Raw genomic sequence first — 12,305 nt, forward strand, 5'->3', positions numbered from 1 at the left:
TTCATAAGCTTCTGTATTCAGTCCATTCCTGGTGATTCTGGTCCATTCTCCATTCATTCAGTCGTTCGCGGTTCGGTTCCGGAGTGTTTGGACTGTTTGGAGTCTTCCGATTTTCCGTAATTTTTCCTTTGGCTCAGCGTTGACGAGGCCAAATAACTCACCGAGATCATGTCGCATATAGATATATTGGCGTCCATCCTGAAATCCATGGACAAGCCGCCGCCGGTGAACGAGAAGCAGAAGGCCCTCGTGAAAAGTTAGTTGATTCCCAACCTAAAAATGCTCGCTCTTTAGAAAAAGGAAAAAAGAAAGAAAGAAAAGAACGGTTTGACATTTTACGTTGGCTCATGCAAATTTATTTCGATTGTGCAGAACAGCAGGAGGAATTGCAGAAGCGTCAGAGAGCGGAGGCGGAAAAGTTGAAGCTCTTCCGGCTGAAGGTGAAGTAGCTCGTGTAGTTGCACTTTCGTACCGTTTTTATCTAACGGCAGTTCGTCTAACGCGTTACCTTCTTACGTAGGTCGAAGAGAAGATTGACAAGTTTCTACAGGATGACGACGCGAAGGAATACAAATTTCCCGTCATGGATAAGATACACAGGGGCATCGTGTAAGTGCGTTGTTTTGGAAACATTTATACTCGTGGAATATTCTTGTACGATGTATCAATGTCCTGGGCTTCAGTTATGACGTGGCAGAAGTGGCGAATGTCCTGGCATATTCCTTCGGCGAGGAAGGCTACGATCGGTACAGCATCATCTTCAAGAGAGAATACGCACCTTCGGATGATCATTTAGTCGCGCTGCACAATGGCGAAGAGTGGAACGAGGAAGTTGCGAAGAGACTGAAGGAGGAGAGAGAAAGAAAGGCTAAGGAGGAAACGGAGTACTCGAAGTCTAAGAAACGAAAAGAGAATTTTGTGCCCAACAACTACTACAAGGACAAATATCGGCATTTGATCGGCAAGGAAGCCGCCTTGGAAGCTGCTAAGAAAACGGAAGCCAGTAGTAGTTACGGATGCGGTGCGTATAGATATCAATACCAATATACGAGTTAGGGCCTGGCGCATAGAAAAATTTGAATAGTAAGCAAATTTATAACTATCTTAAGTTTTCGACAACGCTTGACTGTGATTGGTCAATTTCAGTTTTTTTCATGTGCCAGGGCCCTTACCTAACTTTTGCCGCAAACCCAAGTTATCCGTTATCGTACGACTCCATTGGGAATTATTGTAAAACAATTATATAACGTGCATTATTTTAAGATCTTACAACGAACAAGCGATATTCGTATTTGCGGCAAAGATTACGAAACGTTGTTATAAAATTAAGTGACTCGTTCTACGTATATGCATGTAACAATGGAATTGTCTTTTTCTCGCAGTTCCTAGTGAAAACAAGAAGGATCAAAGGAGTATAGAACAAACTCTGGCCGATATACGCGCCAAGAAGAGGAAACTGGAAACGAATAATGAAGCCAGCAATCGCAGCGACAACGGTACAAAATAGTGCTATTATATAAATAATCATAGGCATACATAAATTATATATCCAATTAAACGTGTAAATAATTCAACGTATTAGATATATTACAACGTTATTACAAGTTGCTATATTATACGCACCATTAGGGAAGCTGCGTGGTAGTCTGATTTGTTTAATTTCCCTTGTTCAATAAATATGCTACGAGGTACTGTAATGGTTCTACGATGGCATTACGATTAACGTTTACCTGCCTGGATTAGAAGTGCAACGAGTCACTTCTATATCGTCTCACAGTGATACGTGTATTTATTACTGAGGAGAGAATTGTGAGTCTTTTATATACAATATAATACATCGTCTCGCGTGTGCATATATACGCATATGCATAAGCATTTGTTTCCGCGATATTTTTCTTCGTCTATATAAATTAAACGGCTCGGCATCTCTATTTCCAATTTAGAGATACTCCGTGGTGGTGTATTTAGGAACCGAAGTTCTCGGAGCCGGCCTCGGCTTCGTAGGCGATGGAGACTCGAATACGATCTGTTCTTTCAGAGCAAGCAGCTTTGTGAACTTCTGGTTCGTCGTGGATTTGTACAGTTCCAGGCCTCGGGCGATAATAACGTCTCGCACATAGGCTGCATTATTTTGTACTAATTTTCGCTAAGGGAAAAAAGTGAAAAAAATCTTGTAAAATTCGAATTTATTCACAACGCGCAATTTGACATAGCAGGGACACTCGTTTTACCTCTTGCTTCAATTTCGGATCCGTAAGCGAGACGATCAAATGCTGAACTTCGATTCGCATCACGGATACGAGCACGCCGTCTATCGTAGATATAAGCTCGGGTGTGGCTACGCTGAGACAGTCTTCCAACAAACTGACGTAGATCTTGGAAAAAGTTAATATATTGTACGTCAACGGTATCCAATAATCATTTGTCTGAAACGCTGGTACACCGATACCAAGATCGTCGAGTTCGGTTAACAGCTTCTGTAGATTCTGACTAGTTTCAAGATTCGTCGGCCGCCAAGTGTCCTCCGCTACGCGACGTTTCACCGTATCGGCACAGTTATTTCCCGCGTCCTGGATAGCTTTGGCTAACGGTGATCTAAGTTGCCCGTCTAACTGATAACGAAAGTCCATGCCAAGCTGGGTCAACTGAAAATCGAGTTATTGTAAACTTGTGTTGAAATTTGCGTTTATAGCGTGCAGACACGGAGGCCATATACATCTAAATATAGTACTTCCGCGAATAGGACTATCGCTAAGATTAGAACGTGTACATACCTGATCGCAGTGACTTCGAACAGTGACGATGCATTCTACCAATGTGCTTAGCGTAACTTGTGGCACAAACAGCTGCTGAGCTAAGTGCGACGTTAAGCGCTTCACCTCCTGGCTGCACCATACAACCAAGCCTTGAACGACAACGAGCAAGTCAAATAAATCCACCGTTCGATCGTAAAACATCTGTGGCTCTTATCGATGCTAAATTACCGGAAGTGCAATTTGTAGATTTAGGGAAGGTTTTCAGGAATTCCCTCGCTATCTCCGCTATATTGCTGAAGACGATCGCGCTGAGCTGCTTCACGTAAGCCACGGTCGTACCATCTCGCTTGATCCTCTTCAGTCGCGCCTTCAGGACCGCGCTGCACAATCGCAGATACAAGTGGCACGCTTGTGCGCTCCTGTTCAGCTGTATCAGGAGCTTGACCGCGCGTCGCGCGCTTCTCAAACCGCCGCCCTGCAGCGACTTCGCTTCCGCGCTCAACTCCAGTTCCTTGGTTAGCACGTTCACCAGCGAGCGACCTCTCTCGTTCACCTTCGTCTGGATCTCCGTCAGCAGGGGCGTCGATTCAGTATCCTTCAAGTAGACTTTTGCCTTCTCCAATAAACCGTAAGCTTCCTCGAAGTGACGTTGCGCTATACAAGAGTCCAGATCCTCGGCTACTTCCAGCACCCATTCCGGCGGCGGTTCGTAATACTCCGAGTCATCGTCGTCGTCCATCCCTGGTAAAAAAATTTCAACGATCCTAAAAATGCTCGACGAACAAAAACTCAAGAAAATATACGAAAGATACCTAACGTATTCGATTCCAAAGACATCGAACGAGACGGCGCCGCTTTGTCCTCCTTTGGACGCTCGTCGTTATCCGGTGCGTCGACCGATTTCTCCTCCGCCAGCTTTGCTCTTTTCGCTTGCTCGCACTTATCCAACCACTCTTTCTGTAAGATAAGTAGATTCAAATAATACTCCGACGTGATTTACGATCGTTGTTTTCGAGCGCACTAACTTTACTCGTCGCTGTGGCACACTGGAACACCCTCGTGTCGGAGAACGCCAACAGTTTGAACGACAGTTTCACGGTGCCGTGATCCCTCACGTTGACGATCGCCAGACTTTCCAAGTTATAAACTGCCTGCATTTTGTATCTAGGCGGGCCGCGTCTGCCGCCATTCGCCAGCCAGGACGCGACCATCAGGACGTCGTTGAACAAGTACGCGTGAATTCTCTTTAACGGCGTACCCTCGATCGGATCCAACTCGAGCAAGGAACCTTCGTGTAAGCACACGCGTCCTGGAGTCTCGGCCAAGCTCTGTAAAGAAAAAAGAGGAAAAAAAGAAAATAAAGCATATAAATCTTTCGTTGATATTTTACAAAAATTTCGTTCGTCGAATGCCAACCAGAGCGCCTTCCACATTTTCGATCAGCTGAACGAGCTTCCGCTTCTGCTCCTCCTCCTTGGACGCAGAGTCGGCCAAGTTCTCCTGCTGCGACTCGGGCAGATCCTCGAAAACAACCCCCGTCGTTCTGGTGGAGCCCAGCGTGCTCAGCAAGGCACGCTGCTCGCTCAGGAGCTGCGACAGCTGATACATCTCGCTCTCCAAGTGCGAGATCTCCTTGGCGGTTTCGATGAACTGCATGTAGTTCTGGTAGACGTTCCGTTTCAATTGAGCGGACGTATTGTTCGCCAGTTCCTGAATCTTCGCACGCTGCTGCCTCAATTCGTCCGCACCGACGCATTGCGCGCTCAGCTCCTTCACGACTGTAAGAAGAATCAAACGGACACGATTCACGTTTATTGTTCTTTTCGCATATTTATATATTTTTATATTTATCCTCAATTTCGCATAAAATTAATTGGCAAACCAGCTATTTATGTGATTACGTCAGATTGAAAAGACGGTGCGATTGAGCGCGATATAAATTCTGAATATTTCACGAACAAGCGTCACATTACCGACGACAAAGTGCGATCAGTGCCGCGACGATTCCTCTTTTTCAAACATCGAGTTTCGCATCCCTTAACGCGGGGGATGCATCCCCGATAACTCACATTTCTCCGGGTTAAAGTCCTCGGCAGCGAAAACCTTCGCCAGATTATTATCGGCCATCGCGAGAGGATCGGTTGTCCGCGGGGGAGTGTTTTTACTATCGTCAACAGCACCGGTTACGTGCCCCTGTCATGTTACGCTCCCGTCGAGTCCCTTCGCCGTCGCCTGTCACAAATAAATCAACATGATTTCGCGTCGGTTTACACCTCCGCCCCGATCTAACCTCGCTCGACGTATCCCGGATCCCGGGGGCCAGGGCCAGGGGCCAGGGGCCAGTCCGGCCAGTGCGCACCGCGCCGCCGAGACGCCGAGAGCGGTCAGCGGAATATCGGGACGATCGGTAGTATCGGAGTTCTTCGTTATCCTCGTCACACTTTTACCGATGATCGAAACCAGTCCATTCGCGTAAATTACCGACAAATAGTATCTCGTCGGCGAACCTATCGAGTCGTCGAGCGATCGATTTCAAACAAAATGCGCTAGATGACGTTATCGCCGACTCCGCTTTGCGCCCCGCGCATGTAATTCCGTATATTTATCATCCGTCAAATATACAATAATCCCGACGCGTAGATCGACGTTCAATTCGCTCGAGAAATAATTCAATTCGCATTTTCGTGGCCGCGTAAACGATAATATTCGTGAGACGAGTTTTCCGAATTGAATCGGGATCGATCTCCGGTAGCTTATAAGGACGTATCGCAAGTGTTTCTTTCAGCTGGGAGTGTGGCGGCTCCTGTAATCCGGCTACTCGGAGGCTGGTTGTGTTGGAGGATCTGAGGTCGGGGGCACCTGCTGGTACGGGGTTCACGTTGACTGGGCGTCCGCGCTAAGCTCGCCATCAATATGGGCACCCCGGAGGAGTTCGGGGTGACCAGGTTAGCTAAGGAGAGGCGAACCGGGCCAGAGGGGAAACCCAGCAGCCAAAAGTCTCCGTGGCGGGCAGTAGTGGGATCGCGCCCGGGAGTGGGACCGCATCGGCAGCCTGGTTGATATGATCCGACACACCAACTTTTTGCACTTTTTTTTCAATTTTCCAACGATCCCCAAAGCCCGCTCGTACACTTTTGCAAAGAATCTGATTTTTTCGAGGCACTTTTTGTTGTATTTTTTTTTATATATATAATATATATATAGCTACATGACGATCTCTGATGTTTACCGAAAATTCGAAGACCAACTTCGAATTTGCATTGCTTTTCTTGAGTCAAGTACGAATATCGTTCACTATTAGCCTTCGGGGATTGTACCGACGTGTTATTTCAACATGTTTTATTTTAAAAAATTAGAAATTAAAGAGATTAAAATTTTGTATTCCAAGAAGGGTAACATTGATTTTTGTGTGCGGACTGAACTTATATATTTTAATTAAAGAATGACTTTATACTAATTTGTATTAATTTTAATGCGGTACAATATATGTCTATTAAGATATAATGATATAATTTAAACGATTTATAATTCACGCACATTTCAGAATAGGATTCTGTTTATGATTTTATGTATTTTACGCCTATATTTCCACGTTTTTTTAATGTGCGAATTTTCAATCACTCCTCGTATCATAAACTCGTGACACGAATTATAGATGTACGATTAATGTATAAAAATGATCCTTGGGCAGCTAAAGGCTACGGTCAACGTGACGCTACAAATGCTCCGAAGCATTCCTCTTCTCTTTTCTTTCAATGAAGAAAGAAAGAGAAGAAGAACGCGCTCCAAAGCATTTGTAGCGTCACGTTGACCCTAGTCATAGTTATGCAAAGTCACTTCAATCACTATTGAGATGAGAACGAGGGGAATTGCAAAAGATAAGAAGCATAACACGTTGCATTTGTGGAAAAACTTTTAATCCTATTATAACCGTTGTCTTGCAATGAAAATGATAATGCTGTCACACAAGGATTCACTCTTGCGGCAAGGAAATAATTTACAGTACATAATATATAAACACTTGAATTGCATGTTAATCAATTTCTTCCCGATACGGTAAACTTTGCCATCGCGGTGGTTTATTTTCGTGCTGTTATCTAATATAAAAAAATCTACGACTTCTGCTTTTCTTTCTTCGCTTGCTCCGCCAATGCTTCTAATCGGTCGTGTTCCGCGATTAAGGCATCCACTTCATTCGCCGGCAGTATTTTCGTCTTTGTCTTACCATCTTCGCGCGTCAATATCGCCATTTCCACTGCAAGTAAAGGACACGGACTTACGTCAATAACTCTGTTGCGAATGATTACGAGCTGTTACAGAATGATGTCGAAAACTGTGCGTGAATTTATTAGCTTAAATGAAAATTTACCCTTTTCGGCAGAGAGTTTGTTCATGTCTAGCGTTTTGGAGAGCACTTTGATAGCGAGCGACATTGCGTCTTTCAGGGTGGTCTCGCCCTCTTTATATTCCTGCTTCAAGGACGATACCGCCGCTGCCGAATTGTTCCCGATACACGTCGCCTTCCAACCGCCGTAGTTCCCGCTGGGATCCGACTGATACAACTGATAGCCGTAATGTTTGTCCCATCCCATGTACAAGATAGATACGCCAAAGGGTCTCTTTCCACCGTATTGGGTATACGCCTGTTTAACGTCGCACAGCCACGAGACGAGCTGCTCGCAGGGTATAGCCTCGCCGTACTGAAGAAGGTATCGCTGCGCGATGAGGCGCAGCTCGTTCGTCAGGACATTCGCGTCCGAAGTTATCCCAGCCACCGAACAAACTATGTCGTCGTTCAACTTGTAGATCTTTTCGGAGAAAAACACCTCGTCCAGCAACTTGTTGGTGTTGCGTTTCTCAGCCGCCAGTAGAATACCGTCGTTTGCTAGTATGCCCAGACAAGTGCCGGCGTGGCTTATAGCCTCCATGGCGTATTCGACTTGGTAGAGTCTCCCTTCCGGTGAGAAAATTGTGGTACGTGTGTCATATCTACGTGCCTGTAAGGTATAACGAAATACAGTTGATTGGCCTGTCTAAATTTAATTGTTTTTTATTCTATCACGGATATGAGGAAGCAAATGTGAGTGAAATAAAACCGCTATCGATCAGAAGACTTATCTAAATAAGCGCTTATAGAATTTAAAAGACAGCTAACGTATGCATTCCCTTATATGTTTTGTCAAGAGTGTCAGGAACTTTAAACCAAAAATACATTGACTTAATTTTAATGTGTATTAAATATGCGTCATAACAGCGGTAATTGCAACCCCGATACGTTAATATTTTAAAATTATAACAAACGTTAGAGTCCGATGACAATGCACTTCCTACATAACCTATGAGAAAGTACTGAAGGTGCTCCAAGAATATGACTCCAAAGCTGAATAAATGTTGAGCCGCAGTGAGGTTCGTCAACTTACCATTTTGCAAGAAGTTTTACGTTAATAAAGTATCTATCAGTTGCGTATCAATGCCGCTCACGAGTCCAGCACTCTGACACTTCGACTTCGCGGAATGATTGGCAAGGCAGGTTGACCGAAACCCGAAACATGAAATTCTCGAAAGTCGTCACGCAACTCGATAGACATATCGATAATACTTGAAATCGATATAAAAATACCGCGGAAATACAAAATGAACGGTAGAACGTAAGTTACTCATCTTCCTCGCGTTAATACGATTTCATCTTTTGTTCGTTTTTTTTTTTCACGAGTGGGCAACGATATGCGATGGGAGGATTAAATACCTTCTATATGCACAATATTTATTTATTATTTCTTTTTATCAAGCCTATAATAGTATTACTATTAGTATTACTAATAGTAGTATTACTATTAAGCTTAACATACGAATAGAATTTATGCTTATATTGATTAACATATATTCAGATAATAAAACATACACATATACGCAAATGTATCTCTACGGTTATACAGATATATTCATAATGTTATAGCCCTGAAACAAACACATAACTTTTTTTCTTTCGCAACTTAATCTCTTACAGACTTCTCTGGAAACGATTTTATCTATTTATTCTACATATAAACTGAGATAATTGTATAGATCACTTTTCTGTGTTATATGTTAGTCTTACTTTCTAAATAACTCTTTACGTGTATAAATGAAAATATATTGTTAAAAATGATTAGCGCCATTCATAGCGTCGTCTTTTAATTAAGGTTTGCACTACAGCGGGGTGTTTAGTACCATAATGAGGATTATACGAGACACATTGACATCAGTGATTCGCGAGAAATAATTATTTTCTTTCTATTAGTTCAAGGTCTTTCAATTGCTGGAGTATTTGTGCACTCTCCTCGGCAGCAGTATTCTGTATCTCAGCTAGATAAGTTAATCGATCAAATTTGCTCAAGATCTCATCCAACGCTGGTTCCTTTTCACCAAGGTTTTTATTCTTTGTTGTCTTCTCCGTAGGCTGTACCTTTTTGGCACTTGACTCATTCTTCAATAAAGCCAGAAGTTTATCGGTAACTCGTTCACCAGACACGCTCAAAGTGCTTGCGATACATTCGTCTCTTTCTTTCTTTTCTTTATCGATATTAAACGGTTCCGAAGTTGCAGCTGTCTCAGTTTTCTCAACTGTTTTCTTAACTGATGTCTCTTGATTCTGATTAGAAATTGAAAAATTTCCATTTTCTCTATTGATTTGCTGGAGATAATCTTTTAAGGACATTTTCTGAAAATATAATTTATCAAGTAATTAAAAAGTTGAAAGAGAACGATACATTTTTTTATGATATTATTCATTTACAAGCAAGCTCAATCAAATGTTTATGAATGTGTTTTATACATATAAAAAGTAAATTATATTACCGTTTCCGTTTTAATTCCGATGACATTTTTACGCGGAGGCTGTTCCATTTCCAATTGCTTAATATCATCATCTTCAGGAGCTAATTCATCATATAACATTCTATGGAGTGAATTAGTATGAAATTCAGGAACAAACTTAGCTTGTATATTTGTGCCATGATCATCATGATCATGCATTTGCGTGCTCTTATCGAGGCTCTCGTCTGGTAAGAATACGCAGGATAAAGAAATATCACGAGGAGGACGTAATGGTACTTCGTAAACCTGAAATTACAGAAGGAATAAATATATTTATATAATTATATTGATTTTATAGTGTAATCGTAGCGTTATTTATTTAAATACACATTAAAAAAACGTTTGCATGAAATATAATTCACCGTGTCTTTCGTTGAAGATGAGGCTGCGCTCGCAGAAGAAAATCCTTTGAGATTTGCTATACGCATTCGTTCGCTCTCCCTAAACTTCCTTCTCTCTGATTTTGTCAATCCAGACACGCATCGAAGCACCGGCTTTTTCGATGAAACCTCCATCGGATCGTAAGCCGGGACTTCTGGTTCCTGTCGAACAAAACACATGGAATTATGTAATGCAAATCGGTATCGATTTAAACTAGTTGAATCTTCACTGTCTTCTATACCTCTTCCCAATTTTCAACCGAGTCGTATGCGTTCATAATTACTGGAGGCTCTACCTTTGGTTTTTCGCATCCAGGATCCACATTTATCAATTTTCCAAGACTGGAACACGTCGCAATATGCTCCTACAATATCAAAATATTGATTAAAACATGATATTAATTTAACAGAGATTTTTCAAAGTGACCTACGTATTTAAACCATACAATTTGAATGTATAAAACAGTGCAATACCAAAGGAAAAAGTTATTTCTTCCGGCACATAAGAATCACACCGAGCATTCCCCAAACATGAATTCTGAGACACCTTGCTTATATGTATGTACACACGCCACGTGCATACAAATCTGTACTGTACTTTTCGTCTTACCTTAAGACAATGACGATCTACTATGTGAGTCTTGTCCAACGGACACTCCGCCTTGTCAGATATTTTACTAGTTTTCTTGCATTTTGATATATGAGACATAAGTTTATATTTGCGAATGCGATGCGCAGGATTGTAGGGACAGGAGACTATGAGATCTGCCTCCATTTTTAGTATTCAATTCTAGAAATCAGAAAATCAGTTATTAATTACAAAGTCATTCTTCTTTCCTCATCGTTATCATATTATCGATATGAGAAATTCCTCGTTAAATATAATAAATTCTAGAAAACATATGAAAAAAGAAATTACTTTCTAATGAGGTGCCTACCATTGACAATTGAAAAGTAGAATTTTTAAAGTTTTTCAAAACCTCTCAATTCTGTTCTTCGGATCAGTACTTTTTTTATATAAAAATATCTGCCGTTTCTCAATTTTTGTATAAAATACTTAACATACTTAATACGAGTCAAAAGGTAAAATAAAGGTTACGGCAAACGTTCCCCAATCAAACAGATACATATATACCCTTATTTTTGTTACATTGTAAATAACAAGGTCAAGCTTCTTGTTGTGGAAGAAAATTACACTTGTCTACCATACTTACTTGAAAATCTACGTGAAATGAAGGAAATTTCGTCGAGGTACTTTATCTCTCTTTTTCCTTTCCTCTATAGCAGATTTTTGACCTACCGGTGTCAACACTGTCAACAAAACGCCTCAATACACTGTAAATCAATATTCTCTTATTTTCTACTGGGCCATCGATCTCCTTGACCGATGTTAATGGCGATTGTTCGCGATCATTCTCAATTCTCACCGATTGGTTTCCAATGATCAGCGGATCAGTCCACCAATTAATCCTCCTGCCACTGGCGAGTCGTTGATGGTCGTTGAGACGCAAGGCACGCAAGCACCTCTCACTGCCTCTTCACAGTCTTCAGCCTGCTTCGGCCTCGGATCTCGGATCCCGCGTTATCGCGCTCGATATGTTTACTCGAAGAGAACGAACATGGGTAGACAAAAGGGACTGATGTGAATGACGTAATAAAGAGATACCCTTGATGTAACGTGTAACATAGGGAGGGACTGTTGCACTTTTTGCACTTGGAATCTTCGCTTTCTCTCTCTCCCTTCAAAATGTCCGAATATATTTTTTATCTCGTTTTAAAACTTTTGGGGATTTCAGCTCTTCTGCTCTTTTTCTCAAACCACTGGCAACAGGTTATCTTTTAATTGTTGCTTTTCAAGACAATTGAATCTAGGCATAAATCGAAAGGCGCATTTCTCGATATTTCCGTCAAAATTTCAAGGAGAATATATTTCGATAAGCGGATAGATTCAACTCAAATCTTGCGGATTTATAATCCGGAAGTGGCAAGAAGAAAATCGTCTATCCGCGAATCGAATTTCCGAAGCCAGATTCAGAATGGCGCGAAATTTGAATAGGATTCGAAACTCGCGTCGAAGAATCCTGAACTATATGGAAGCAAGCGACACGTTGTCGCTTGACGACAAGTGTCGTTTTATCTTTGTCACTCATCATTGTCAAAAAAGAAAGATAGAACGATGTTTGCGTCGACCTGTGTCGCTTACTGGAAAGCTCCCTACGACTCGGGTCATCGACGAGACTGCAATTTTTTTGACGATTGAAGAGCAAAATCCCAATTTTGATTCACCTTTTATCTTAATTGTCTAGAAAAAAAG

At 41.9% G+C, this 12,305-nt stretch overlaps 4 protein-coding genes across 7 annotated transcripts; 1 reads left to right on the forward strand and 3 right to left on the reverse strand.

Moving 5' to 3' along the window:
* The first annotated feature begins 42 nt into the window (after positions 1–42).
* Positions 43–1,697, forward strand: LOC143906331 (sperm-associated antigen 7 homolog). Its single transcript, XM_077422382.1, has 5 exons — positions 43–256; positions 373–440; positions 521–609; positions 684–1,021; positions 1,383–1,697. Exons 1-5 carry the CDS (start codon positions 169–171, stop codon positions 1,505–1,507), a joined length of 708 nt encoding a protein of 235 aa, XP_077278508.1. The 5' UTR covers positions 43–168; the 3' UTR covers positions 1,508–1,697.
* Positions 1,483–5,148, reverse strand: Exo84 (exocyst complex component Exo84). Of its 2 annotated transcripts, XM_077422251.1 has the most exons (9): positions 5,047–5,148; positions 4,826–4,988; positions 4,173–4,534; positions 3,782–4,084; positions 3,569–3,713; positions 2,985–3,497; positions 2,775–2,905; positions 2,232–2,645; positions 1,483–2,146 (listed from the first exon to the last, which is right to left on the reverse strand). In XM_077422251.1, exons 2-9 carry the CDS (start codon positions 4,881–4,883, stop codon positions 1,940–1,942), a joined length of 2,133 nt encoding a protein of 710 aa, XP_077278377.1. In that variant the 5' UTR covers positions 4,884–4,988; positions 5,047–5,148; the 3' UTR covers positions 1,483–1,939. The 2 variants fall into 2 exon arrangements, with proteins under 2 accessions (XP_077278377.1, XP_077278368.1); XM_077422242.1 differs by having other exon boundaries at positions 4,826–5,087.
* Positions 5,149–6,656: 1,508 nt separating this feature from the next.
* On the reverse strand, positions 6,657–8,267 carry Prosalpha3 (proteasome alpha3 subunit). The gene is made up of 3 exons (XM_077422354.1): positions 8,177–8,267; positions 7,126–7,753; positions 6,657–7,011 (listed from the first exon to the last, which is right to left on the reverse strand). The coding sequence occupies exons 1-3, from the start codon at positions 8,177–8,179 to the stop codon at positions 6,869–6,871; spliced, it is 774 nt and encodes a 257-aa protein (XP_077278480.1). The 5' UTR covers positions 8,180–8,267; the 3' UTR covers positions 6,657–6,868.
* Positions 8,268–8,885: 618 nt separating this feature from the next.
* Positions 8,886–11,680, reverse strand: LOC143906310 (uncharacterized). Of its 3 annotated transcripts, none has more exons than XM_077422331.1 (7): positions 11,419–11,679; positions 11,206–11,287; positions 10,602–10,781; positions 10,234–10,356; positions 9,974–10,153; positions 9,594–9,857; positions 8,886–9,456 (listed from the first exon to the last, which is right to left on the reverse strand). In XM_077422331.1, exons 3-7 carry the CDS (start codon positions 10,764–10,766, stop codon positions 9,019–9,021), a joined length of 1,170 nt encoding a protein of 389 aa, XP_077278457.1. In that variant the 5' UTR covers positions 10,767–10,781; positions 11,206–11,287; positions 11,419–11,679; the 3' UTR covers positions 8,886–9,018. The 3 variants fall into 3 exon arrangements, with proteins under 3 accessions (XP_077278457.1, XP_077278447.1, XP_077278467.1); XM_077422321.1 differs by having other exon boundaries at positions 11,206–11,326; XM_077422341.1 differs by lacking the exon at positions 11,206–11,287 and having other exon boundaries at positions 11,419–11,680.
* Positions 11,681–12,305: the final 625 nt, after the last annotated feature.

Source organism: Temnothorax americanus, unplaced genomic scaffold (assembly GCF_048541705.1).
Source record: "Temnothorax americanus isolate GAGA-0224 unplaced genomic scaffold, ASM4854170v1 Scaffold11, whole genome shotgun sequence".
Classification (NCBI taxonomy): Eukaryota; Metazoa; Arthropoda; class Insecta; order Hymenoptera; family Formicidae; genus Temnothorax; species Temnothorax americanus.

What these genes read in the sequence shown, in the direction of transcription:
- LOC143906310 (XM_077422341.1), bottom strand. Translation starts at nt 10,766, where the DNA reads ATGGAGGCAGATCTCATAGTCTCCTGTCCCTACAATCCTGCGCATCGC. An exon ending in TAGATCGTCATTGTCTTAAG is followed by an intron (nt 10,357 to 10,601) that starts GTAAGACGAAAA and finishes TTGATATTGTAG; the next exon opens with GAGCATATTGCGACGTGTTC. An exon ending in TCGGAATTAAAACGGAAACG is followed by an intron (nt 9,457 to 9,593) that starts GTAATATAATTT and finishes TTATATTTTCAG; the next exon opens with AAAATGTCCTTAAAAGATTA.
- LOC143906331 (XM_077422382.1), top strand. Translation starts at nt 169, where the DNA reads ATGTCGCATATAGATATATTGGCGTCCATCCTGAAATCCATGGACAAG. An exon ending in GCAGAAGGCCCTCGTGAAAA is followed by an intron (nt 257 to 372) that starts GTTAGTTGATTC and finishes TCGATTGTGCAG; the next exon opens with AACAGCAGGAGGAATTGCAG. An exon ending in AAGATACACAGGGGCATCGT is followed by an intron (nt 610 to 683) that starts GTAAGTGCGTTG and finishes CCTGGGCTTCAG; the next exon opens with TTATGACGTGGCAGAAGTGG.
- Prosalpha3 (XM_077422354.1), bottom strand. An exon ending in CAAACTCTCTGCCGAAAAGG is followed by an intron (nt 7,012 to 7,125) that starts GTAAATTTTCAT and finishes CTTTACTTGCAG; the next exon opens with TGGAAATGGCGATATTGACG.
- Exo84 (XM_077422251.1), bottom strand. Translation starts at nt 4,883, where the DNA reads ATGGCCGATAATAATCTGGCGAAGGTTTTCGCTGCCGAGGACTTTAAC. An exon ending in GGACTTTAACCCGGAGAAAT is followed by an intron (nt 4,535 to 4,825) that starts GTGAGTTATCGG and finishes TTCTTCTTACAG; the next exon opens with TCGTGAAGGAGCTGAGCGCG. An exon ending in TTTGGAATCGAATACGTTAG is followed by an intron (nt 3,498 to 3,568) that starts GTATCTTTCGTA and finishes TTTTTTTACCAG; the next exon opens with GGATGGACGACGACGATGAC.